The sequence below is a fragment of the Oryctolagus cuniculus genome, chromosome 8, assembly GCF_964237555.1.
Source record: "Oryctolagus cuniculus chromosome 8, mOryCun1.1, whole genome shotgun sequence".
NCBI classification, from domain to species: domain Eukaryota; kingdom Metazoa; phylum Chordata; class Mammalia; order Lagomorpha; family Leporidae; genus Oryctolagus; species Oryctolagus cuniculus.
In genome coordinates, this window is record NC_091439.1 from 41,452,385 (window position 1) to 41,479,611 (window position 27,227).

The window sequence follows — 27,227 nt, forward strand, 5'->3', positions numbered from 1 at the left end:
CTTAAAAAAAAAAAACAAAAAACAAAGCAAAAGAAAACAATAGTTACGATCAAAAATGACTTATTTCCTCTTGAGCTGAATTCCCATCTGCTTTTAAATGGCAACATGTTTTTCCATCAACCGACAGCTACAGCCAAGAAGCTGAAGAGGAGGGCCAAAGCCGCAAGGTAGTAAGTGGCAGCAGCAAAGATGGCTCAAAGACACTGCCAGCTGCAGCCTTGGCTGGGTGACTGCTCCCTACTGACTACAGTGTGCCTCCTACTGGTGATCTTGTAATCTTCATGAGGCTTAAAGAATCCTTCAGGGGCTGGCATTGTGGTACAGCAGGTTAAGCTACCACCAGAAGCACCTGGCACCCCACAGGGGCACCGGTTCTTGTCCGGGCTGTTTCACTTCTGATCTAGCTCCCTGCTAACACATCTGGGAAAGCAGCAGAAAATGGCCCAAGGGCTTAGACTCCTGTACCCACGTGGGTGACCTAGATGAAGCTCCTGGCTTTTGGCTTCAGCCTGGCCTAGCCCTAGCCATTTGTGGCCACTTAGGAAGTGAATCAGCTGATGGATGATCTCTCTCTCTCCATATTCTGCCTTTCAAATTAAATAAATTAATTATATTAAAAAAAAGGCTCAACTCTCTTGTGTACCTTTTCTAGCCAGAGAAAATGGAGTAACATAGTAAAGATATAGGAAGCTATTTAAAACACTGTGACTATTTTTTTCTTATGGAAAAATGCTGATTGGGTAAAATGTTTTTGTTTTTTCATAAAGAAAAGAAAATATTTTTAAAGTAACCTCCCCCATACCTAGTCATTAAAAGCACTAGTATCACCTCCATCTCAATCATCCTCTACAAGGCTTTAACTGAAAACAGAAAAGTTTCTCCCTACTTAAATATTTTATTTCTAAAAAACAATTAAGAGTTCTGGGAACTCTGATCAATATCCTAAATTTTTTGCAAAAGTTGCCAATTCCAACCCCAGGAATGTGACTGTGCTTGTTGCAGGGTGCACTGCTACAAAGTCACCAAGCTCTTCCTAGGACACATGACAACTGGAAGTCTACTTTTCCCACATACAAAGTTTAAATCTTTTCCTTTGTAGTTTACCTTGTGTTTGCTAACATGTACTACGGGTTCAGTGCTGAAGGATATGGTATTTGCTGGAGGGAAGAAATAAATACATTAGTGGATGCAAAGCATCGAGTCTGTAGGAGTCATGTAACTGAGGTTTTTGGCTTTGAATTCACTTTACTATTAAAAAAATCAAAACTAATTTTGACTTTCAAGCTTTCAAGCATTGTAGCATAATTTTCATTCTGATGAAAAGACAAAGATAAAGAAGATGAGCTCTTATATTTTATATGAAGCTAGGTTTTACCTGTCCTAACTTTTCCTATTTATGGATTTTTAAGTAAAAAATGGTAATGTTTTCCTCACAAACCTGTGTGAACTGCCTCACCATTCAGACCAAAAAGAGAAAAAAAAAACCAACTCAACATGGAAGAAGCCTGTCCCATCCAAACTTAAAACTACAGAATGACTGGAATATCTCTGTGGGATAAAATGTCTATGAAGTTGCTGATTATAACAGGACTACAGAGGATGTCCCTCCCCCATCCATACATTATAAAATTAATGTAATGTAATTAAAGGAAAGACAGAATTTTCAGCTACTTTTCCTGTAACCATTCTTAGAAGATCTGATATAAAAGTAATCATAAGTGTGTTTACATTTTTGATCAAATAAGATGTACTAGAGAAGAACTAAGCAAGCTGGTACAATAACTGCTGGCACCAAATGAATTTTTTCCTTTTAGTCAGACACAATCTCAGTGAGTTTTATTTTTGTTTTCCACATCTAAGTTACTACCATGAATTACTTCAAAGTGAGAAAGGCACATTTATACCTTGCTAACTGTTCTTCCACTTTACTCAAGTGAAAGATTTATGGTTTCTTCTCCTTGCTGTTTCCTATAAATTATTGTATCATATACAGTATGCCAGCCTTTAGTCTCACATCAAAAATTAAATTCTAGAAATCCTAGAGCAGTCATTTAACAGTAACTGCACGTTCACTTGAACTTGCTTCAAGGTCATGCCAAGGAGCTGCCTGTAAAGATTACTGCTTCAGATAGGACTGAAAGGTGCATGTGCTGCAAACTGCTTCGCAAGCTGCTTTGTAGACGGCTTTTTTCCCCAATGAAGAAGAAAAATTCAAAGGAAGAAAACCAAATATCCAGAGTTCTTAAGGCAAAACAACAGCTAGGCATTTATTTTGGTAGTTGTTATTAGATATGACCAAGATAATTTTAATTAACACCCCACACATAAAGTTACCTACCTTACACTTCCAAATACCATCAATGATTTGTAATGTGTTAATCTCTTTGGTTTTCACAGAAGATGAATGAAAACAATCACAAGCAAAACAATGTAGAATCATGACCTACTGGATAATTTCTTACTTTAAAAATATTAATTTTCCAGTACAAATCTGAATCAGTATTATTCAGAGCTATTTTGGTACTGCGGTATATAGTTAGTCCTTTTGTTAAGAAGTGTGTATAGGAAAGTTGCACAATCATTTAATGGAGTTTTCTTATGCAAATAAAACATCCGAAGCAAAGAGCTGCTAAAGCAAGTAAAAACTACTCATGTATTATACATAAAAGTTATTTTAACATTTTCACAGAGGTCTTGAAGTTCTTGCTGAGAATGTATCTTCACACTTAAGTATAAATGCCCCTTTTACCATTTTTATGAGAATCTCCCTTAATATACAAGTAGATTTATGCATTTACTTTGCTAAGCCCCTTATACTCATGATATCCTAACTTTGCTTCTATAATCTCCTTGAAAAAACAATGGAGAAAGTTGTACTATCATTTCCATCTGATAACCCTAAAGAAACCAAAGTTCAGAAAAGCCTGAGTGAAAACTGCTACTTCAAGAAGCCTAACAGGAGAATCTATTTCTATTCCATCATTCTCACCATAATATGCTATATCTATGAAAATTATTTTCAAAAATAATATAACAGGTAAAAAAAAAACAAGACAATAAAGACAGATAAAATGCAACTTAATTTAGTGATAATCTGTCATGTTGTACATATTCAATTTTAAGATTTCTTGTTATCCAAGCATTTGAAACAGCTGGCTGTTTCTTCTGCTGAATGACCCCAAGCCACTGCTTCTTCCCCAGCAAGGTAATTTGGGGAGAAATATCTTACCTCTGCCCCTGAATATGTATCAGTTTGGAGGACCAGTTCATCCAAGTCAACCTCGTTACTGATTGGCATAGAGTGGAACTGTAGCTTAAATATTTCCCTTCTTGTTGCTCCATCTGGTAAAGGCACATAGATGAGTCTATCAATTCTTCCAGGCCGCATCAAAGCCTATAGAGAAAAGTTGGGGCAACATGGATTAACCAGGCTCAGAACTGACATTCCACATCAAAGTGACCCAGGGTCCAGTATCTGAGGAAGACCCCATTAGTACCACAATTAGCAAATGAAGCAAGTAGTAGAGATTATGTAATTTATTTAGAAAATATAAACAAGCATGTCAAGAGCACTTCTGAAAATTGAAATGCTGTATTTCTGGGAGAATTCATGGTCTTCAGCAGTGGTCAAGCTGTCAAGAAAGGTAAAATTGTTCCCTCTTTGAGATGTAAATACAATTTGCACTCATTACATCAACAGAAGTAATCTGTAATTTCCTTCAAAAACTCCTAATATGTGGATTAAAATGTTAGCTGTTTCAATGAGGCCTCAAAATATCAAGCTCTGATAATAAGAGTATGACTACAGCTGGATGCAGTCAATCAACTTCTCTAATATTTTACTCAATATAAATACCTACATTACTTTAGAAGTAATAAAATCATGCATTCAGAAAAATTTATTGAGGATATTATTACATACAAGACATTGTTCTTGATTTTGGAAACAGCACAAGTAAGATATGTATAAAATGGACTGTGGTGATGGACAAACATACATGAGATTATATTTAAAAATCAATTAATGAATTTTATGGAATGTGAATTGTATCTCAATAACACCATTAAAAAGGAGACTTATGTCCTAAATGTGTGTGTATGTTCCTCCTGAGGGAATGGGGCAGCTTAAAAATCTTCTGGATGAGCATTCAACAAAAAAGGAATTAGAAGTGTAAAGGTAATAACAATAACTGGCATGTTCCTAGGAAAGGAAAAAAAAAATCCAATATGGTAGAAGTATAGTGAATAAAGAGAAAAGAGGTAGGAAACGAGGTCAGAGACACTTAGGTAGATTGTAAGGCCTTGAAAGATTTGGCAAAGAGCATGGGAATGTTCCCAATGGGAAGTCACTGGAGGGTATTAATTAGGAAGGTGAAATGATACAATGTACACCAAAAGATTATTCTGGGGAACTATATCAAAAGGTCTTGGATATGTACACAGGATCTCAGGAGGGAAATAAAAAGGGGGTGGAGAAAACACTTCTATATGGGGCCAAAAATTAGTCAAACTGCTGAAATATAGAGATAATGAAAACACTAAAAACTGCTAGACTGCATACAAGGAACAATGATTCAAACTACCCGTAATTCTCAAACCAAAACAATGGAGAACAAAAGAAACAGGAGAATAACATCTTGAAAGTACTGAAAGAATAAAAATGTCATACCAGAAATCTCTTCCCACTGAAAAAAATAATTCAATTATGAAGGAAAAATAATTTCCAGATAAAGGAAAAGAACACTTGCATGAAAATAAAAAACTAATACAAGGCCGGCGCCGTGGCTCACTATGCTAATCCTCCACCTAGCGGTGCCGGCACACCGGGTTCTAGACCCGGTCGGGGCGCCGGATTCTGTCCCAGTTGCCCCTCTTCCAGGCCAGCTCTCTGCTGTGGCCTGGGAAGGCAGTGGAGGATGGCCCAAGTGCTTGGGCCCTGCACCCCATGGGAGACCAGGAGAAGCACCTGGCTCCTGCCTTGGATCAGCGCGGTGTGCCAGCCGCAGCGCACTAGCCGTGGCAGCCATTGGAGGGTGAACCAACGGCAAAAAGGAAGACTTTTCTCTCTGTCTCTCTCTCACTATCCACTCTGCCTGTCAAAACAAAAACAAAAACAAAAACAAAAACAAACTAATACAAAACAATACCCTGAAAATGCACCTAGGGCCACCATAAAACACCACATAAAATAAAAACAGTTAATCCCTATGTGGTTTTAGTGGGAATTAGAATTTAGCACATATTCAAAAGATGATGTTCTGTGACTAACAAGCTGTCTTTGTCTCTGACCCAAGAATTTGATGTATTTTGCTAGCTTTCAGGAAATTATGGCAGACTTAACTTGTTAGCTTTCAAATAGGGAAAATTCCTAGCATCTCCAGTTCTTGACATGCATATCCTAAAAATACAGGCTGAAAATATATAAAGCCAAAATTGACATGATTAATGGGATAAACATATGATAGTTATATAATTACAATAGATTTTAACACCTCTATCTTAGCAATTGATAGATCTAGAAACAAATCTGGATAGAAGACTCTGACCAAGACTACTAGCCCCTTTGACCTGATTATTGATATGTAAGATAGCTACATAATGGCCATAAAAAAATGTTCAATGAATTCAAAAGGACTGAAACCTTAGAGTATTCCCCTGACCACATAATTAGGAATGAATAATGAGACAGAGAAGAAAGCCCCCAAAACATGGAAATCCTAAAGCACATTTTAAAATAAGTCCTAATAAAAGAGGAAATTACAAAGGAAATAACCAGAGTAAACTGGTTATAATATAACCAGAATAAACTGAGTTATAATCAAAAGCTGACACATCAAGATTAGTAGAATACATTTAAGGCAGTGATTATAAAAAAATTAGTAACTGTAAATTCTTATAGTAGGAAAGAAAGTCTAAAATCTACAACTGAAAGCTGAAGAGTAAGGGTAAGAAACAATGCAGATGACTGGGGAAATCAATGGACTGGAAGGCAAATAATAAACAAATTAAACAAAGGGTAGAGCTAGACTGAATATGTCCTGTTGATGTACAATTTAATACTTTATCCCTTTTAATATTTTTTTTGTTCTAGTTAATACTACTGGTTGAACTCTGTAATCAACACACATTTATTCTTAGGTGTTGAAATTTTAACTGAAAAGTGATCCCTGTTAAATATAAGAGTAGGCATAAGAGGGGGAGGAGATGTACAATCTGGGACATGCTCAATCGGACTTGCCCCAAATGGTGGAGTTAGAAATGTGCCAGGGGATTCCAATACAATCCCATCAAGATTGCATGTACCAATGCCATCTCACTAGTCCAAGTGATCAATTTCAGTTCACAACTGATCACACTGATAGGTCTAAGAATCAAAGGGATCACACAAATAAGACTAGTGTCTGCTAATGCAAACTGACAGAATAAAAAAGGGAGAGAATGATCCAACATGGGAAGTGGGATACACAGCAGACTCGTAGAATGCCAGCTGTCCTAAACAGCACTCTGGCCTCAGAATCAGCCCTTAAGGCATTCGAATCTGGCTGAAGAGCCCATGAGCGTATTTTAGGCATGGAAAGCCAAGACACTCTGGCAAACAAAACAAAACAACAAAAAAACCCAAAACAAACAAACAAAAACCAAAAACCTAAATGAAAGATCTCTGAGAGTGAGATCAGAAAGAATGGGCCATCAATGACACGGTGGCAAAAAACAATCTAAATGAAAGATCCTAGTGAACAAGACCCCAGCAGAAGGAACAGGCCATCAAGGAGAGAGGCACCTTTCTCTGAAGGGAGGAAGGAACCTCCACTGTGATACAGCCTTGACTAAACAAGTTCAGAGTCGGTGAACTCAAGGGGCTTCCATAGCCTAGACAGCTCATAGCAAGAGTCTCTGGTGATTGCTGACTTCATAAATAAGTGTGCCAATTGTTAAATCAACAACGGGAGTCACTGGGTACATGCTCCCCATGTAGGATCTCTGTCCTTAATGTGTTCTACTATGAAACTTAAAAACAACACTACTAGTTGAACAATACCCTATACCTTGTGTGGCTGTGTGAGTGCAGCCTGTTGAAATCCTTGCTTAGCATATACTAAGTTGATCTTCAGTATATGAAGGTAATTGAAAATGAAACTCGATGAAGGGAGGGATGGGAGAGGGAGTGGGAGAGGGGAGGGCCATGGGAGGGAGGGAGGTTGGCGGGGGGGAAGCCACAACAATACAAAAGTTGCACTTTGTAAATTCACATTTATTAAATAAAAAAATAACTATATAACAAACAAAAAAAAGAAAGAAAAAAAAGAACTTAATACTTTACCCTTTTAGTATTTTTTATGTTCTACTTAAAACTATTGGTTGAACTCTGTAATTAATACACAATTACTCTTAGGTGTTTAATTAATGCTATAACTAGTACTCAAATAGTATTTTACACTTTGTGTTTCTGTGTGGGTGCAAACTGTTGAAATCTTTACTTAATATATGCTAAATTGATTTGCTGTATATAAAGCTAATTGTAAATGAATCTTGATGTGAATGAAATGGGAGAGGGAGCGGGAGATGGGAGGGGTGCGGGTGGGAGGGAAGTTATGGGGGGAAAAAGCCATTGTAATCCATAAACTGTACTTTGGAAAATTATATTTACTAAATAAAAGTTTGAAAAAAAAAAAAACCAGAAACAAAGGGTAGAGCTAGACTGAATATGAAAGAGGAGTCCCATCATTAACATCAGAAATGAAAGAAGAGTTATTACTCCAGATCATACAGATGGTAAAAAATATTATGACCAACTTAGTAATGATAAATTCAACAATGAAAGTAAATTACTTAGAAAATCCACAGCGAGTTAACTCCCTGGCCTGAAGTGCTGGCATCCCATATGGGCGCCGGTTCGGGACCTGGCTGCTCCACTTCCGATCCAACTCTCTGCTGTGGCCTGGGAAAGCAGTACAAGATGTCCCAAGTCCTTGGGCCCCTGCACCTGCGTGGAAGACCCAGAAGAAGCTCCTGGCTCCTGCCTTCTGATTGGCGCAGCTCTGGCCGTTGCGGCCAATTGGGGAGTGAACCATTGGATGGAAGATATCTCTCTCTCTCTCTCTCTCTCTCTCTGCTTCCCCTCTCTCTGTATAACTCTGACTTTCAAATAAATAAATCAATCGTTAAAAAAAGTAAAAGAAAGTACATTTATTAAAATCAACACAAATGAAAGTCTTCATCTTATATTTTTTCTTAAAAATTTAACTGAATTCATTAAAAAATTCAATCACATTATGACCAACTTTCCCAATAAGAAAAGTTCAAGCTTACCAAAAAAAAAAAAAAAAAAGGAGTAACATCAAAAATTAGACAACCATTTTGAAACACAGAAAAGGAATACTTCTCAAGTTGTTTTACAAGGTCAACATATTAACTCCAAAATCTAACAAAAATATATTACAAGAGATGAAAATTACACACCAATCCCACTAAACACAGAACAAAGATCACTTACAAATATTGGCAAATACAATCTAACAATATATAAGATTGACAAATCATCATAATCAATTCAGGGTTACCCTAGGGATGCAAAGTTGGTTTAAGATTCAAATATCTAAAGTGTATAATTCATCATATCAACAGAATAAAGTAGAGAACCTACATGATCATTTTAATATTGCTATAGCTGCATGCAGTTTATCGTCCAAGTGTTCATGTGGTAGAAGCTTGATCCCCAATGTGGTGGTATTAAGAGGTAGCAAGACCTTTCAGGAATGGAGCCTACTGACTAGGTAATTGAGTGATTGGAGGCACTGCCCCTGGAAGGGATTACATATTTCTCATGGGACCTGGTTAGTTTTGAGAGAGTGTGTTGTTAGAAAAATAGCAAATCTGGCCCATTCCTGTTCTATGGCTTCTCATCTTGACATGTGATCTCTTGTTCTCGCATGCAATTCCTGCCATTATGTGACCCATCATTAGTTCTGAACCAAAGGTTGAATATATGGTCTCTAAGACTTTAAAACTGTTACTAATTAAACATTTTTCTTTACAAATTACACATTTCATTATAGCAATGGAAAATCAAAAAACACATACATGCAGAAAAGGTATTTGACAAAACTCAATGTCCACTAATCATGAAAAATTCCAGCTAACTAGGAATAGAAAGGAACTTCTTCAATATGATAAATGGGATCTACTAAAAACCTAGAGCCACTATCATGTTTAATGTTAAATAATGAGTATTTTCTAAGAACAATGTAATAACTCACAACTTCTACTGAACATTGTAATAGAGGTAGTAGACTTTCCAATGAGGCAACAATGGAGGAAAAGAAGGTTAGAAGTTGGAAGAGAAGAAAAGCAAAACTGTGTTCAATTACAGAAGATATAATTGCTTATGTGCACCTGGAAATCCTAAGGAATCCATAAAACAAGCACTAGTAAGATCACAATATATGTTTAATATTTTTATAAAAGCAATTATATTTTATATACTAAACAGCAAAACTTCCTTTAAGAAAATTCATTAAAAAATTCAAAACAAATTGAGAGGAAAATTAACAGAACTTCTCACTGAAAAGTACAGAGCACAGTTGACATTAACCAAAGCCTACATGAATACAGAAGCATACCATTTTTCATAGATAATGAGACTGAATATTATTAAGATATTCATTCTTTTCAAATTTAACTATAGATTCCATGAAATTCCAATAAAAATTCCACAAAAATTTTTAATGGAAACTGGTAAGCTTACTATAAAATTTATATGGATTTCAAATGACAGAATAATGACAGCAATTTTAGAAAAAAAACCTTGAAAGATATTACTTGATTTTTTTAAAAAAAGATCTATTTATTTTATTTAAAAAGCAGAGTTACAAAAAGGTAGAGGCAGAAAGAGAGACAGAGAGAGAGAGAGAGAGAGAGAGAGAGAAAGAGAGAGAGATATTGATCTTGCATCTGCTGGTTCACTCCCCAAATGGTCACAATGGCCAGAGCTGTGCCGATCTGAAGCCAGGAGCCAGCAGCCAGCAGCCAAGAGCCAGGGACTTCTTCAGGGTCTTCCACATGAGTACATGTGCCCAAAGAGTTGAGCCATCTTCTGCTGCTTTCCCAGGCACATTAGCAGGGAGATGGGTTGGAAGCGGAGCAGCTGGGACTTGAACTGGTGACCATCTGGGATGCCCATACTGCAGGCGGTGGCTTTACCATGCCACAGCGCCAGCCCCATACTTGATTTCAAAAGATATAATGCTACAGTGTAAAAGTATCTAGATGATAAAACTGTAGGCTGAAGAACAGAATAAGAGGAATCCACAAAGATTTTGAATTTTTAAGGCACATAGTAAAGAAAGTTTTTAAAGAAATGATGCTCCCATATTACCATATGTGAAAAAAAGAACACAGATTCTAACTTCATACCATATTCAAAAATTAACTTCTAAATCTCAAGGTAAGAGCTAATGCCAAAAATTAAGTATAAAATAAAAACCTGATTGGGACTGCAGTTGTGGCACAGAGTGCCTACAGTGCTGGCATCCAATGTGGGCACCCCCAGTTCAAGTCTCAGCTTGCTCCCCTTCTGATCCAGTTCTTTGCTGATGGTCTGGGAAAAGCAGTGGAGGATGGCTCAAAAGCTTGGGGCTTTGCACCCATGTGGGAGACCTGGAAAAAGCTCCCGGCTCCTGGCTTCAGATTGGTCCAGCCTTGGCCATTGTGACCTTTTGGGGAGTGAACCAGTGGATGGACGATATCCATCTCTCTCAAAAACTGCCTTTCAAATAAATAAATAAATCTTTAAAAAATTGATCAATTGCTCATTCTAAAAATTATAATGAAAAATTCTCTTCAAAACATACTTTTAAAAAGAAAAAAAGCAAGCCAAAGGCTTAGACAAAATATTACAATATAATATGAAAAGAGGATTTGTACCTGCAATATATAAAGAACCCTTACGGTTCAATGAGAAAAGAATCCAATAGTAAGTATGTAAAAAATCTGAAGATACCTCAGAAAGGAAGCTATATGTTTAGTTAGTACATTAAAGGATGCTCAAAATCACTAATCAACATATCAATACAAATTTAAAACATAGTTGAAACATTATTACGCAGTCATAAGAATGATTAAAATTAAGGATACTGACAATACCAAAACCTGAACAGATATGGAGCAATTAGAACTTTAATATATTGTCAATGGAAACAAAGTAGCACAACTAATTTGTAAAGCTATTTGGTAGTTTCTTAAAAAGTCAAATATATAAATCTATAATAACTATTCTATTCTAGTATTTACACAAGAGTTACAAAAACATATTACCTACACAAAGGCTTGTACATGGATGCTTATAGCAGCTCTATTCACAAAAGCTTCAAACTATCTATGATTCAAATGTCTACCAATTTAAGAATATACACACAAAATATATAATGGAACATTACTCAACAATAAAAAAGAACAAACTACTGACACACTCAAAAAGTTCTAGCCAGAGCCATTAGGCAAGAAAAATAAATCAAAGGGATACAAATTGGGAAGGAGGAAGCGAACTATCCCTATTTACAGATGACATGATTCTATATATTGGGGATCCAAAAGACTCCACTAAGAGACTATTGCAAATCATAGAACAGTTCGGTAAAGTAGAAAAACATAAAATCAACACACAAAATTCAACAGTCTTTGTATACACAGATAATGCCCGATCTGAGAAATAACTTCTAAGATCAATCCCATTCATAATAGCTACCAAAAAATACCAAATACCTTGGAATAAATTTAAGCAAGGATGTCAAAGATCTCTACAATGACAATTACAAAACATTAAAGAAAGAAATAGAAGACAACACAACAAAAGTGGAAAAAATCTTCCATGTTCATGAATTCCAAGAATCAGTATCATCAAAATGTCCACACTACCAAAAGCAATTTACAGATTCAATGCAATGCCAATCAAAATACCAAGGACATTCTTCTCAGATATAGAAAAACTGATGCTGAAATTCATATAGAAACACAGGAGAACTGGAAGAGCTAAAGCAATTTTATACAACAAAGCCAGAGGCATCACAATATCAAATTTAAAGGCAGTTATAATTAAAACAGCCTGGTACTGGTACAAAAACAGAAGGATAGACCAATGGGACAGAAGAGAATTGCCAGAAATCAATCCAAACATCTATAACCAAATTATTTTTGACACAGGAGCTAAAACCAATCCCTGAAGCAAGGACTGGATCTCCACATGCAGAAATATAAAGTAAGACCCATACCTTACACCTTAAACAAAATCCAATCAAAGTGGATTAAAGACTAAATTCTATGATCAGACATCATCAAATTATTAGAAAATATTGGAGAAAACAAGCAAAACATTTGCATAGGCAAAGACTTCTTGGAAAAGACCCCAGAGGCACAAGCAATCAAAGCCAAAATTCACAAATGGGATTACATCGAATTGAGAAGCTTCTGTATTGCAAAAGAAACACTCAGGAAAGTGAAAAGGCAACTGACAGAATGAGAGAAATTATTTGCAAGCTATACAACTGACAGAGGATTAATAACCAGAATATATGAAGATATCAAGAAACTCAACAACAACAAAAAACAAACAACCCAGTGAAGAAATGGGAAAAGGACTTAAACAGGCATTTTTCAAAAGAGGAAACCCAAATGCTGAATAGACACATGAAAAAATGTTCAGGATCACTAGCCATCAGGGAAATGCGAAACAACAACAACAAGAAAAATAACAACAAATGCTAGCAAGGATGCAGGGGAAAAGTTACCCTGATCTCACTGTTGGTGGGAATGTCAACTGGTAATGCCACTATATATAGAAGACAATATGGACACACCTCAGAAATCTGAATATAGACCTACCTTTTAACTCTGCCATCCCACTCCTGGGAATATACCCAAGGGAAATGAAATCAGTAAATTAAAGATTTATCTGTACCCCCATGTTTATTGTGGCTCAATTCACAATAGCTAAGACATGGAATCAACCCACCCATCAACTGAAGACTGGATAAAGAAATTATGGGATATGGACACCATGGAATACTACACAGTGGTTAAAAAATGAAATCCAGTCTTTTGCAATAAAATGGATGAATCTGGAAAACATTATACTTAGTGATAAGTATAACTCAGTTCCAAAGGGACAAATAACACATGTACTCCTTGACCTGTAATAACTAACAGAGCATCTAAAAGGTAATCTGTAGAAGTAAAATTAACATTTTGAGAAGGAATGACTTGAACAGCCCTTGTATTGACAGTAAGGAACATTTTTTATACTATTTGTTGAACTCTTTACTTAACACAGAGTTAATTTTATGTGTATGAAGTTAACTGAAAATAGATCTCAGTAAAAAATAAGAGTGGGAGTAAGAGAGGGAGGAGGAAGTCAGGTTGGACATGAGTGGGAGGGTGGGCATGGTGAAAAGAATCACCATGTTCCTAAAGTTGTAATTATGAAGTATATGAAGTTTGTAACTGTAAAGCTGTATAGTTCTGCATACATTTCTAAGGACTTACTTCTAAGAGTACAGTTTAAAATCTTGCCATGGGATCCCAAGTCCCTTTAATCTGGGTGATAAAAATACCATCTTAAGTGTTAAAGTGATCATATAGACAGGATTAAGTGTCTCGTAATAGTAATATATATAATTAAAGAAGAGTGAGTGCTCCAACATGGGGAGCAGTCCACACAGCAGTCTCATATAATGACAATCACTTTAAGCAGCACTCTGACCTCACATTCAGCCCTTAAGGCATTTTGCTCTGGCTGAAAAGCCCTCAAGAGCATTTCAGCCATGGAAAGCCAAGACACTGTGGCAAAAAATGTCTTAAAGGAAGGATCTCAGTGGGTGAGTTCTCAGTGGAAAGAAATGGTCATTAAAGAAGGAGGAATTTTTCTATAAAGGGAGGTGAGAACTTCCACTTTGCTTATGGCCTTGTCTAAATACTGATGAAGTTTGTGGATTCAAAAGGCTTCCATAGGCTCTGCAGCTCATGTCAAGAGCCTTGGTAATCACTGACACCATACGTCAGAGTGTTAACTGCTAAATTAACAACAGGACTCACGGTGCACTATCTTCCCATACAGGACCTCTGTCCTCAAAAAGTTGTCTTATAAGAGTTAACAGTAAAACTTGTTCTCAAAGATTTATTGCATTTTAGTGTATTAAGTAGAGGATATTTTTATGTCTCATAAGTTTTAGCTATGCCTAAGTGTCCAACTCCATTGCTTATTTTCTTAGGTGCTCCTTAATTAATGATAAAACTTGTTATCGAGGACTTACTTTCTTTTAATGTATTAGTTGGAAGATAGTCTTATGTCTCATAAGTTATAGTTGTGTCTAAGTGCTTGCAAAAAATGTATCATTGTTGGGTTCTTCTTTAAAGTTAATTAAGCTTCTCATAAAAAAAGTGAAATTAACTTCAAGATGCAATGACTTTTTTTTTTTTTTAACAGGCAGAGTGGATAGTGAGAGAGAGAGACAGAGAGAAAGGTCTTCCTTTCTGCCATTGGTTCACCCTCCAATGGCCACTGTGGCCAGTGCACTGTGTTGATCTGAAGCCAGGAGCCAGGTGCTTCTCCTGGTCTCCCATGCGGGTGCAGGGCCCAAGGGACCTGGGCCATCCTCCACTGCACTCCTGGGCCATAGCAGAGAGCCGGCCTGGAAGAGGGGCAACCAGGACAGAATTTGGTGCCCTGACCAGGACTAGAACCCAGTGTGCCGGCGCCACAGGAAGAGGATTAGCCTACTGAGCCACAGCGCCGGCCTTTTTTTTTTTTTTTTTTTTTTTTTTTTTACAGAGTGGATAGGTGAGAGAGAGAGAGAGAGAGAAACAAGATGCAATGACTTTTAACAGCACTTGTTGATTGTTGAGGAACAGGTGTTTTTTTGTGTGCAAACTGTTAAACTCTTTAAGTACAGAGTTGGTCTTCTGTGTATAAAGTTAATTGAAAATAGATCTTAGAAGAGAATAGGACTGGGAATGGGAGAGGGAGGAGTGGAACTGTGGGTTGGAGGGTGGGTACGGTGGGAAGAATCACTATATTCCTAAAGTTGTACCTATGAAATGCATGACATTTGTGTTCTTTAAATAAAAGGTTTCCTTGAAAAAGAAGAAAATATTCAGGAATTAGTATCTAGATTTAAACTATCCTAATAAAATAGTAAATAATACATCCAAAACTTAAAAAAAATCTCCAAGAAAGGGCTACAGTATGTAGAAATTCTATCACAATTTCTCAAATTCTGATCATGGATCATCTATCACCTCGAAAGCTAATGTTCCACTTCTATCTTGGAAAATGCTGCTGTATACTTTTTGTAATTATTTTGGCCGGCGCCGCTGCTCACTGGGCTAATCCTCCACCTGCGGGGCTGGCACCCTGGGTTCTAGTCCCAGTCAGAGCGCCAGATTTTGTCCTGGTTGCTCCTCTTCCAGTCCAGCTCTCTGCTGTGGCCCAGGAGTGCAGTGGAGGATGGCCCAGGTCCTTGGGCCCTGCACTTGCATGGGAGACCAGGAGGAAGGACCTGGCTCCTGGCTTCAGATCGGTGTAGTGCGCCAGCCGCACACGCCCGCAGTATCGGCCACTTGGGGGGTGAACCAACAGAAAAAGAAAGACCTGTCTCTCTCTCTCTCTAACTCTGCCTGTCAAAAAAAAAAAAAAAAAAAAGGTAATTATTTTAACACCTGGAATATGGTGAGTATCTACCAAATTTCTGTTAGCTCTTAAGTTATACAAATTAGTAAGCAAAAAAAAAAAAAAAAAGGAAAATATATAGCAAATATATTTCCTTTGTTTCAAAATGAATGATTTGATAATTAGTAGACTATTCACTTCTAACATTAATTCATTTAGGGAGCAATGACACATCACTAGCTTCCTTGAAACATATTTTTTTTTTATTTTTTTAAAGATTTATTTATTAATTGGAAGTCAGAGTTACACAGAGAGAAGGAGAGGCAGAGAGAGACAGAGAGGTCTTCCATCCGCTGGTTCACTCCCTAACTGTCCACAATGGTTGAAGCTGTGCTGATTTGAAGCCAGGAGCCAGGAGCTTCTTCCAGGTCTCCCACATGGGTGCAGGGGCCCAAGGACTTGGGCCATCTTCTGCTGCTTTCCCAGGCCATAGCAGAGAACTGGATCGGAAGTGGAGCAGCTGGCATTTGAACTGGCTCCCATATGGGATGCTGGCACCGCAGGTGGCAGCTTCACCTGCTACACCACAGCGCCAGCCCCAAAACATATTTTATCAAAGATGTCAAAACTTCATTTCAATTATGAGTATCACTTCTATCCTACCTAAATTGGATATACGAAATTAGTAGATTCAAGAAAACAGTATTTTCAGGCTATTAAAAGCGGTGAGAAGGATAAACAATATTAATGTTTACAAGGTCCTAAAGAATATTTAAAGCACTTTTCATACACTGAGTCTCATTTAATATCTCCCCAAAGAATGTGCATATCCCTAATAAGACAAAGACAAAGAGATTTAAGACCACTAAATAGGGGCCGGCACTGTGGCATGGCAGGTAAAGCTGCCTCCTGTGGTGCCAGCATCTCATATGGGTGCCAGTTCTAGTCCTGGCTGCTCCACTGCCAATCCAGCTCTCTGCATGGCCTGGGAAAGTAGTGGAAGATGACCAAAGTCCTTAGGCCCCTGCATGTGCATGGGAGACTTGGAGGAGGCTCCTGGCTCCTGGCTTTGGATTGGCACAGTTCTGGCCATGTGGCTGGTTGGGGAGTGAACCAGCAGATGTGGAAGACCTTACCCTACTCCCATCCCCTCTCTGCTTCTCCTCTCTCTGTGTAACTCTGACTTTCAAATAAATAAATAAATGTTTTAAAAAAAGGAAATAAGATACTATCTAGGGTTTCTGAATGTTGAATGAAATCCTTTTTATTTTACTATTCTGCCAGTTCAACACTTATTATCAAAGACAAATGAAAAAATTCTCATTCTGAAATATGAATAAAACAAAGTCAAATAATTCTTTCACCAAAAGAAAATATATTTATTTTCTACTATGTACTAGGCCCTATTTTAATTACTAGAAATAAAGATATGAATAACTTGGTTATTTTTTTAAGCTGACGTTACCCTTTTTACCCTTTAAGAAACTCTAAAATCTAAACTATTTTAAAATTTCCTTTCGTACAGTTGAAAGAACAACAGCAAAGGATGTAGAGCATACACGTCAGCTAAGTCACTGGAACACTCAGCATACATCTGTGCTTTTCCTCCCCGGCTGGAGCTGTCCTGGGGCAGGGAAGGTTGAGTACACTTCAGTGATTATAACATTGTCTGGGCCCACAGCCAGCTGGGCTTTTTCTGGCCCGATCTTGTCAGTGAAAGTTATGTTTAAAAAATAGTAGCAAGGAGCCTTCCTTCCTGTAGAACTCTGAATGAGTTAACACCCTTCCTAGAATTTCTTTAAAAATACTGTTCTGGGATATTAGGGTAGAAGAACTTATTCTGAATGATGGCATGTTATGTTATTTTAAACTTACCACATGACAATTCAATGAAAAAACAAGCCAAGGCTAATACTCTGAACTCTTCTGGCGCCAAGGTCACATCGGATACTGTGGCCTCTTCATTAAAACAATATCTAAAAATAAATCATGGGGCAATCCGCCTTTTTGAGAACTTATTCCAAGATTTCCTCCAGTCTCTCCACTTTCAACAACCTTCAGTAACCTCATGCGTGAAAATAAAGTTGGATCTTTAATCAGAGGCCTACCTGCATCTGACAAGAATTCCCCTACATATAATAAAAACACATACAAACTCACACACATACACTTTTTCAAATAATTCCAAGGACTTCACCTGGAATCTGTGTGGGTGACCAGATAAGAAAGATAGTACTAGATTATCTTTTAATTGGCTCTTCTAGCCCCCAGTTCTAGGATTCCTGTAGTAGTCTCTGTCATTCTTACACAACAAAAAGCCCATGGCTGGTATTACATGATTATTACTGAAAACACATTTAGTTTATTACAAAACCAGTACTCTTTTCTTCAAATCTTTACATAAATGACTCAAAATATTTCCAATATGTCACATGAAGGAGTCTTATGCATCCAACCTCTTTAATATGGCTGATTTTCTTCCTTATATATTTCAAAATTCAATACATGAAATTTCATATTCCATCAAATGTTCGACTATTATGTAATTAGCACAGGAATATATGCTTGAGATTGTAGTATTAAAACAGACACTTTGAAAAATCAGGCCCCATTGGCTCACATTCATTTAAATGATCAACAAGGGTGTGTATGTGAAATGCAGGGAGTGCCTTCCTCTAGGAAAAGAAAAGCAAGCATGGAGCCTTTACACGTTAACAAAAACATATCAGTGAATCATGATTCATGGAAAAAAAGTTTCATGAACCAGGGAGAAAGCCGGGTTCTTCGTAACAGTTCTAATTTATTTAAAAGAAATCTTGGATTTATTTTAGGCATCTCTCTCTCTCTTCTAAATTGAACTGATGAACAGGCATGGTTAACATTACCTTTTAAATTTCTCTTGAAACTGTCACTTCTACCCACTCTTCTTTGTTACATTTTTGTATATTTGTTTACCATCTCTCAAAAGATTGTAAGCTGTATGCAATAGCAGGAATTGTATTCATTTTATTCAACACAGTGAGCTCAGCCCTGGCACACACAAGGCACTCAATAAATGTTTACTCAGTGAAGTCAAGTCAACATAATCTCTTGTCTAGAATATCATAACTGCCTTGCTAGTTTTTTTTTTTTCTGCTTGGAGTCTTATTCTTTCCCTCTCCTTCCTCTCTTTAGCCGTATCAGTCATTCCAATGACAAATATTCTAACTTTTATTTTCTAACCATGTAATTGCACCTCAGAGGAACAAGTCCAAGTTGAAGCATGCTAACCAGGCCTCGATGATTTCAGTTAACTCTCCTCTCTTAGCCAAACTTATCATGCCACCTTTTGCTTCCCTGCTCACAATGATTTTAACCTGCTTGTCAGGCAAGCTCCACCTCTTGTTCAAGCCTCACCCTTAAAGTCTTCTCTTTTATAGAAATTACGACTCTTGTGAGTATATGAATGGATTTTAAGTTTATAATTTGGCATATAAGGTTAAAAGTGAGGGTAAAGGAATCAGCCTAATGAGATTAAAATTCTAGATCACCTATTAGTTATATGTTTGAATAATTTAAATTTCTTCATAATTATTTACTTATAGGCTTTAGCTTAGTAAGCCTTTCCATTAGAAATAAACTGAGATGTTTAAACTCTGGAGTGTAACTGAGTAGTAGTGACATATATTTGTACTGTTACAAACACATACCTCACATATATTATTTGCATAAAAAAAAATCAAGTGAGTTCCCATTCACTGATTCACTCCTCAGATGCCTTCAATGCCCTGGGCTGGCACTGAAGCCAGGAGCCAGGAACTCAATCACGTGGACCACCACTGCTACCTTTCAGGATGTGCATTAACTGGATGCTGGATTCACAAAGACAGAGCTGGGGAATGAATTTAGGCACTCTGATCTGAGATGTGGGTATCTCAAGTGCTAGGCTAAACGCCTACCCCAATAGTCATTTTCATATGACCATGTCTGAACCCTTGGACAATATAATTTACATAGGAAAGAAACTACTTTGAAAAAAGCCAAAGAAATGACAATTGTATTTTATTTATTTTTTTTAAATCAAGTTATTACTGGTGCCACAGAAAATGTCTTAAACTTAAAATTATTACAACCGAATTTCCAAGAGTCAAGATTAACTGATGTAAGATAAGACTTTGATGGGAAACAGAAAACATCAAATCTTTAAAAATCTGGGAACATTTCCCTGATCCAAGTAGGCTGGGCTTAGAGGACAAGGAGGAGAAAATTCACCAGGTGAAAGAAAGTGAGAAAACAGAAGAAGGAATACTTTGTGTCAAGAGAGGTGCAGAATGTACAAACCACTTCCTGGGAGGGCAATAGGGTAACTGTGGCCACAATGGAGGGTACACACTCCTAGCAGTCTGACTGAAAATGGATGAACAGTGTCCTTAAAGATGTTTTTAACCCAGCAGCAGTCAGGAGGGCTGGCAAGCCCGGAGAAGCCAGAGACTTGAGGTAGCCAGAGGCAATTTTATCTGGTTATCATCCTATGTGTGACATGCTATAAAAGTTTAGCAGGCACTGTTATTTTGCGACATAAAAATATGGAGGTACACAAAGAAAAAATCCTTAGGTGTCATCACTGATAACAGGTATGGCTGGCCTCATCTCATAAGAAATTGTGGAAGCATTTTAATGAGGTAAGGGAGAGGCTCCATTTCTATGCAAAAAAAGTAAAGGGCCCAGGCAGCAGCATGGAGGAAGCACAGGAATGAAGCACAACTTCCAGTTTGGAAGCCAATACAGTCTTGGGGCCCTAAATTAGAACATGAGTAACAGCAGAGGCCATGAACCTGAAAAGGACAATTTAAGAGATGGCTCTGAAGTAGAAATGTTCAATGCTTTCAACTTATTATTATTTGATATTTTGTTCTTTTGACAATGCCTCCCCATTGTGCAAAGGAAGATAAAGAACAAAATTTCCTTGAAAAAGATATCTAATTTTTCTGCAAAGAGAACAATGCTCTCAAATTAAAACCTAGATCTTACAATATGCTATGAGCTCACTTTTCAGCTGCTGTGGAAGCTTGTTACACATGTCCATTTACATGCTACCTACTAGAGATCTTCAGTTCCCTCCAGAGTTGAGGGGTTTTCTAGTGCTCAATTTGAAGCTTCACATACCAGTTTCAATTCCACAAACATTTGCTGAGTATCTACTATGTGCCAGGCACAGGATTAGGTGCTAGGGTTACCATACTCTTTGTTCTTTGAAAACTAATTCTGTTAAAAAGGATTTCTGTATGTCAACATCTGGGCATGTGTTTGTATTAAAACAAGTAAATCAATCAGTCGTAGGCTATCTGTCTAATGTTGGGCTTGCTCAGTTCTGTAAAAACCCGCAGCACTGTGCAAGAAAAGACTTGATGCGTTTGACAGCAGGTGTTCAGGAAGAATGCACAACTGTAAATGGCAGCACTTGATGAGCACAAAAGAATGAACAGAACACAACAGAAACAATTCAGCTCAATACACTTCCTCAATACTCCCACTACATTCTTTTACTAGCATGATATATTCTATCCACTTCTATTGAAAGGGTCCTTTTTCAAGGTAATAACAGTATTAATCTGAGACTAATTCAAATTTTTCCTCATTTAAACTGAATCTGGAATCTGCAAGTGGGCATGTAGCCTTGTGGTTAAGATGCTGGGTAAGATGCCCATGACCCATATCTGAGGATCTAGCTCCAACAGAAGGGGTTACAGTTAGGCAGGCAGATAGGATACTGGCCCCGCTCTCAGAGTGTGACCTATCACTGAAGTTCCTGCACCACTTGTAGTTTCCTCAAAGTAGCATACTCTGCGCCTCCACTCATACTGATCTCTCATTCTGAACAGTCCTGCCATTCCCATGGCATGCACTTCAGGAAACAAGTTACTCCTTAAAATCACTTCTGTTCACAACAAAGAAACAGTCACTCTCCTCTCTACATTACTTCTAAATATTACTCACATATTTCTGCTGCACTTGACACAAAAATGTTTATTTGCATGTTTCTTTTAAAAATCTTTATTTTTATTTGTTTGAAAGGCAGAGCAACACAGAGACAGACAATCACACTTTCCATTAGCTGGTTCACTCCCCAAATGCCCCCAACACACTGACTCAAGCAGAAGCCTGGAGCCAGGAAGACCGTGTGGGTCTCCCATGTGGAAGGCAGGGACCCAAGTATTGAGGCATTATTGCTGCCTCCTGGGTGTGTATTAGCAGGAAGCGGGATTGGAAATGGAGGTAGAATTCAAGCCCAGGCACTATGATACCAATGTCTGCCCCTAAATATACGTTTCTAATGCACCCACTGGACGGTAATGTACTCAAGGTACATATATTTTTCCAAGTTTAAAAAGGAAACCAATTAAAAAAAATTACCAAAATGTAAGGTGATCTACTTATAGACACCTATCAGGTACAGAAGCAGGCAGACAAGAAATAGGTTAGATAGTAGGTGGTACCAAAACCATGTTCAGAATATAAGTTTTATGGACAGGTGGGGTTGTTAACTTTTCGCTTGATATGGTAAATGTAAACAACAGCTTCCTTGTTTGCTCAGATATGCTTTCCCCTCCATCAGGATTAAACCTTACTCTGTGCTGGTTAAAAGATGTTGAGGATACAGACGCAGGACAGATTTACACAATGTGACTGAATGGGCAGCGCAGTGCTGATGGGCAGAGCTGTGCTCACTGCTGCCTGTCTGTACTTGCAGGCTTCATGAATGCTTCCTAAGCCAATGAGCTGTACAATGCTCTTTCCTTACCTCTCACCCCAAAGACACTGATTTTCTTTTCTATTCCTGCCACCCCTCCTTTTTCTTAAGGAACAAAGTAAAAAAGTAAGAAAGTGATTTCTTATCAACCCCACCATCTGAGGATATGGGACTGTTTTATTCTTTTCTTAGAAAACAAAACAGCAAAAACTACAACCAAACAAAAAAACCTGGTCCAGGCCCACCTGTGACCCCAATGCCTGTCAATCCTGCATCTGTTTAGGGTTTCAGTGCAACTTACTTGTTCTTTGTCTCGACTCCTCTGACTCTGACAGCACATATTATAAGGTTGTCTTTGTTTCTTTTTTTTTTTTCTTTTTTGACAGGCAGAGTGGACCGTGAGAGAGACAGAGAGAAAGGTCTCCCTTTTGCCGTTGGTTCACCCTCCAATGGCCGCCGCAGCCGGCGCACAGCGCTGATCCTAAGGCAGGAGCCAGGTGCTTCTCCTGGTCTCCCATGAGAGTACAGGGCCCAAGCACTTGGGCTATCCTCCACTGCACTCCCTGGCCACAGCAGAGAGCTGGCCTGGAAGGGGGACAACCAGGACAGAATCCGGCACCCCGACCAGGACTAGAACCCGGTGTGCCAGCACTGCAAGGCAGAGGATTAGCCTAGTGAGCCGTGGCGCTGGCCTTGTCTTTGTTTCTTAAAACAAACAAACAAACAAACAAACAAAAAAACCCAAAAAACTTGCATAACTGCAGCAGTACTAAGGTTTAATGCTGTAGTTTATCAAGCCTCATGTCAAACAAGCAGATGCACCTGAGGTTTAAGACATGCTCTAGCAGGGGCCCAGTGAGGCATGAGGGAGAGAGTGTCCATCTGTGTAGGCTTTGGCAAACTATGGCTCATGGGTCAAATTGGTCTTGCCACTTGCTTTTACCTAATGGTTGGAAGATACATTAATTTTTTTAAAAAAGATTTATTTACTTATTTGAAAATCAAAGTTACAGAGAGGCAGAGGCAGAGAGAGAGAAAGAAAGGTCTCATATCTGCTGGTTACTCCCGAAATGGCTGCAGTTGGCTGGAGCTGTGCCGATCTGAAGCCAGGAACCAGAAGCCAGGAGCTTTTTCCGGGTTTCCCATGCCGGAGCAGGGGTCCAAGGACTTGGGCCATCTTCTACTGCTTTCCCAGGCCTTAGCAGAGAGCTGGATCAGAAGTGGAGCAGCCAGGACTTGAACCAGCACCCATATGGGATGATAGCACTGCAGGTGGCAGCTTTACCTGCTATGCCACAGTGCTGGCCTCTTGATTTTTACTATTACTGTTACTGTTTGAAAGACACAGAGAAGGTGAGCATTTTCATCCACTGGTTCATGTCTCAAATGCCTGTAATAGTCAGGGCTGGGCTGGGCCAAAATCTAGGAGCTAGGTACTCAATCCAGTGCTCCCACATATTTAACTAGAGACATTACTACTGCCTCCCAACATCTGCATAATTGGGAAGGTGGACTCGGGAGTTGAAGATAGGAACTGAACTCAAGTACTCTGATGTGAGATGTTGGTATCTTTACCACCATGCTAAATATCTGCTCCTGTGTCACACACCTTAAAAATAAAGCTGCATTGGGACATGGCCACACTCAGTCATTTAAGTATTTTCTAAGGCTGCTTTCACCCTGAAACAGTAGTTTGAGTGTCTGCAACAGGGAAGAAATGTAGCCTGAAAAGCCTAAAACATTTATGATCTACCCTTTGAAGAAAAGCTGCCAAAGCCTTCAGAGTAGCAGTTCTTAACCTTCATTGTGCATCACCATCACCTGGTGAACTCCAAAAAAACCAGACTGCTTTGGGTGCCTTCGCACAGATGTTCTGATCCAATCAACCAGATCCAGGACATTATCCTATCAAATGATTCTGATATGCAGTCTCAGTAATATCATTTCACACCTCAGACCAGGGATAATCTGGTAAATAAGCAAGGTAAGGTAAGCTCATGCTCCATTTAGTCTTATTAGATTCACTAGGTCTGGAGGAGTGGTCAGACTCAGAGATACAGCTTGTGCATGTTGGTTTGAAGATCGCTCAGATAAACTTGGACAGTTTCTTGTCTTCCACCCATGAATGAATCAAATCACTCTAACTGCTCTTAATCCCTCATTTTTCATCTGTAAAATTAGTTTCTCTTGTTGTGCCTACCTTTGTAAGTTCACCATGCAGTTTTTTCTTGTTGACCTTAATCTACTGTTTTTTTTTTGTTTTTTTTTTTTGTTTTTTTTTTTTGACAGGCAGAGTGGACAGTGAGAGAGAGAGACAGAGAGAAAGGTTTTCCTTTTGCCGTTGGTTCACCCTCCAATGGCCGCCGCGGCCGGCGCGCTGCGGCTGGCGCACTGCGCTGATCCGATGGCAGGAGCCAGGAGCCAGGTGCTTTTCCTGGTCTCCCATGGGGTGCAGGGCCCAAGCACCTGGGCCATCCTCCACTGCACTCCCTGGCCACAGCAGAGAGCTGGCCTGGAAGAGGGGCAACCGGGACAGAATCCGGCGCCCCAACCAGGACTAGAACCCGGTGTGCCGGCGCCGCAAGGTGGAGGATTAGCCTAGTGAGCCGCGGCGCCGGCCGACCTTAATCTATTGTTAAAATCTAAAATGATAATTCTTTTGAAAGATTCAGATTATTATTCATATGGCCTTCTAAAACATTTGGATAATTAACACAAAATAAGAAGACATCACCTAAAAAGCAGATAATTCAGACACCATAATTTTTGCATCATTTCAAATGCAAAAGACTGGAAATAATAACAATAATAATAAAAAGGGTGGCAATGTCTTTCTGAAGTCAAACCTGGAAAATAAATGGTTTACGGAGAGCTAATTATACAAGGGTAATTCAAAAAGTCTGTGAAGGAGCATAGCAGTTCACTGCTTGGGATACCACATCGCACATCAAGAGTATCAGGGTTCAAGTCCCAGCTTTGCTCCCAATTCCAACTTCCTACTGGTGAACAGCTAGGGAAGCAGCAATGTGATGGCTCAGTTTCTGGAGTCCTGCCACCCACATGGTGGCACCCACGTGGGATGCCAGCACAGCAGCCTACGCTTTACCCACTAGGCCACAATGCTGGCATAAGAATTTCTTACAAAGAAAAAGCCCATTGTGAGTTATTTCAATGCTTGTGCACTGCTTTAAAATGAACCCACTTAAGAAAGAAAATCTAGGGCCTCTATTTTTGGTGTTTTGTTAAGCACAGTAGGTAAAAAATTAATTATAATTTTCTCACTTTTGTGGAGACAACATTTATAACCAAAGTTAGAATGTTACAAGAACCCCAGTTGTACTGTCATTAAACACAGGCATAAAAGGAATTTGGTGACCCTGTGGAAATGTGCTTACATAGTTCACAGATTCTAAGAGTCATAGTCATAGTATTTTTTACATGGTTAAGTCTAACTATGAGTTTTGAAACTAACTGATTTGACATCTCTCAGTCATCTTGCTACTAAGACACACAAAGTGGCTGACACTCAGAATAACGTGCATTCCACACTGCTTTCACCCTATCCTTAGCAAAAGACCGCTGTGTGGTCTTCCCACTCAGAATAACGTGCATTCCACACTGCTTTCACCCTATCCTTAGCAAAAGACCACTGTGTGGTCTTCCCACTTTAGAGTCATGAAAAGCAGATTCATTTCCCTCTGCATCACAGGTTCATCTCCACCTAGTACAGGGTAGACAACCGGGACTAATAGGTCTCCTTATCATGACATCTGGAAGACACTGTCTCTTAGAACAGCTGTCTCCAACTGTTTTGATCATCCAGTCATATTAACGAACATAATTTGACACTTTCCTCAATATCCTTACATTTATTCCTAAGGGATATACCTGTACCCTTATATTAACGGTATAAAATACAAAAATAATTGTTAAAAAAGAATGCTACATAAAAATAATCGTGAATACAAGTTTCTAATATTTTCTTCCTTTGCTATATTGGTGTGTGTGTGTGTACATCTTTGTGGTGTGTGTGTGTGTACATCTTTGGCAAGTCTCCTAACCGGCAGAATATATCAAATCATACGCTCTGCCTCTGTATTTTAGACACAGGCTCTGATCCACATATGACAACATTCCTATGCTATAGTTAGGAGTGGCTGCTTTAGGATGATCACGATGATAACAAAAGGAACATCTGTAGGTGAAATTACTATATGCCTTACACTGTTCCAAGCCTTTAACAAATAACTCATTTAATACATACAACAACTCTACACTATAGATAACAAAACTGAAGAAGACAGTAACTTGCTCAAAGTCACAGAGCCAGGATTGGAATTTTGGCAGTCTTACACTAGAGTCCACCAAAATACATCTTACTGAATACAAGAATCAAAATAAAGCAAATTTACATTGTAAACAATGCTGGGATCCTTGATTTTTAATCCTTCAGAGTAAAAATTATAATGTCAACTATTTTTTCTTCATGTGATAAGGAGATAATTTAAAGAATCACAGGCCATTACTATCACACGCAAAAAAGTTACATTTCTAAACTCCTGCACGGATTAAGAGGTACAAAGCCAAGAGAGGTACAATTAATGTCAAGAGAAATATAAGATTAAGAGGTAAACCTTAAAATAAGCATTATCATAATGCTTAAATATGTTATTGAGCTCCTACCAGATATACAGAACCATGGTAAGTGCTTTGTAACGGTAATTTATACAATCATGTCAGTAATACTCAGGAGACAATTTTTATACCTGTTAACAAGACAGGAAATGGAAGCTTGAAGAAATCATTGCCAAAAGTTATAGAGATACTAAACATCAGAGC

The 27,227-nt window shown here is 38.4% G+C and overlaps 1 protein-coding gene across 6 annotated transcripts in view; it reads right to left on the reverse strand.

The window, feature by feature from the left end:
- Nucleotides 1-27,227, reverse strand: part of AFG2A (AFG2 AAA ATPase homolog A) — a 303,723-nt gene that overhangs the window by 48,993 nt on the left and 227,503 nt on the right. For all 6 annotated transcript variants that reach the window (XM_002717260.5, XM_051819827.2, XM_070047622.1 and 3 more), the window contains one exon: nt 3,230-3,394. In XM_002717260.5, the coding sequence (XP_002717306.3) occupies nt 3,230-3,394 (165 nt within the window). The remainder of the gene's footprint in view (nt 1-3,229; nt 3,395-27,227) is intronic.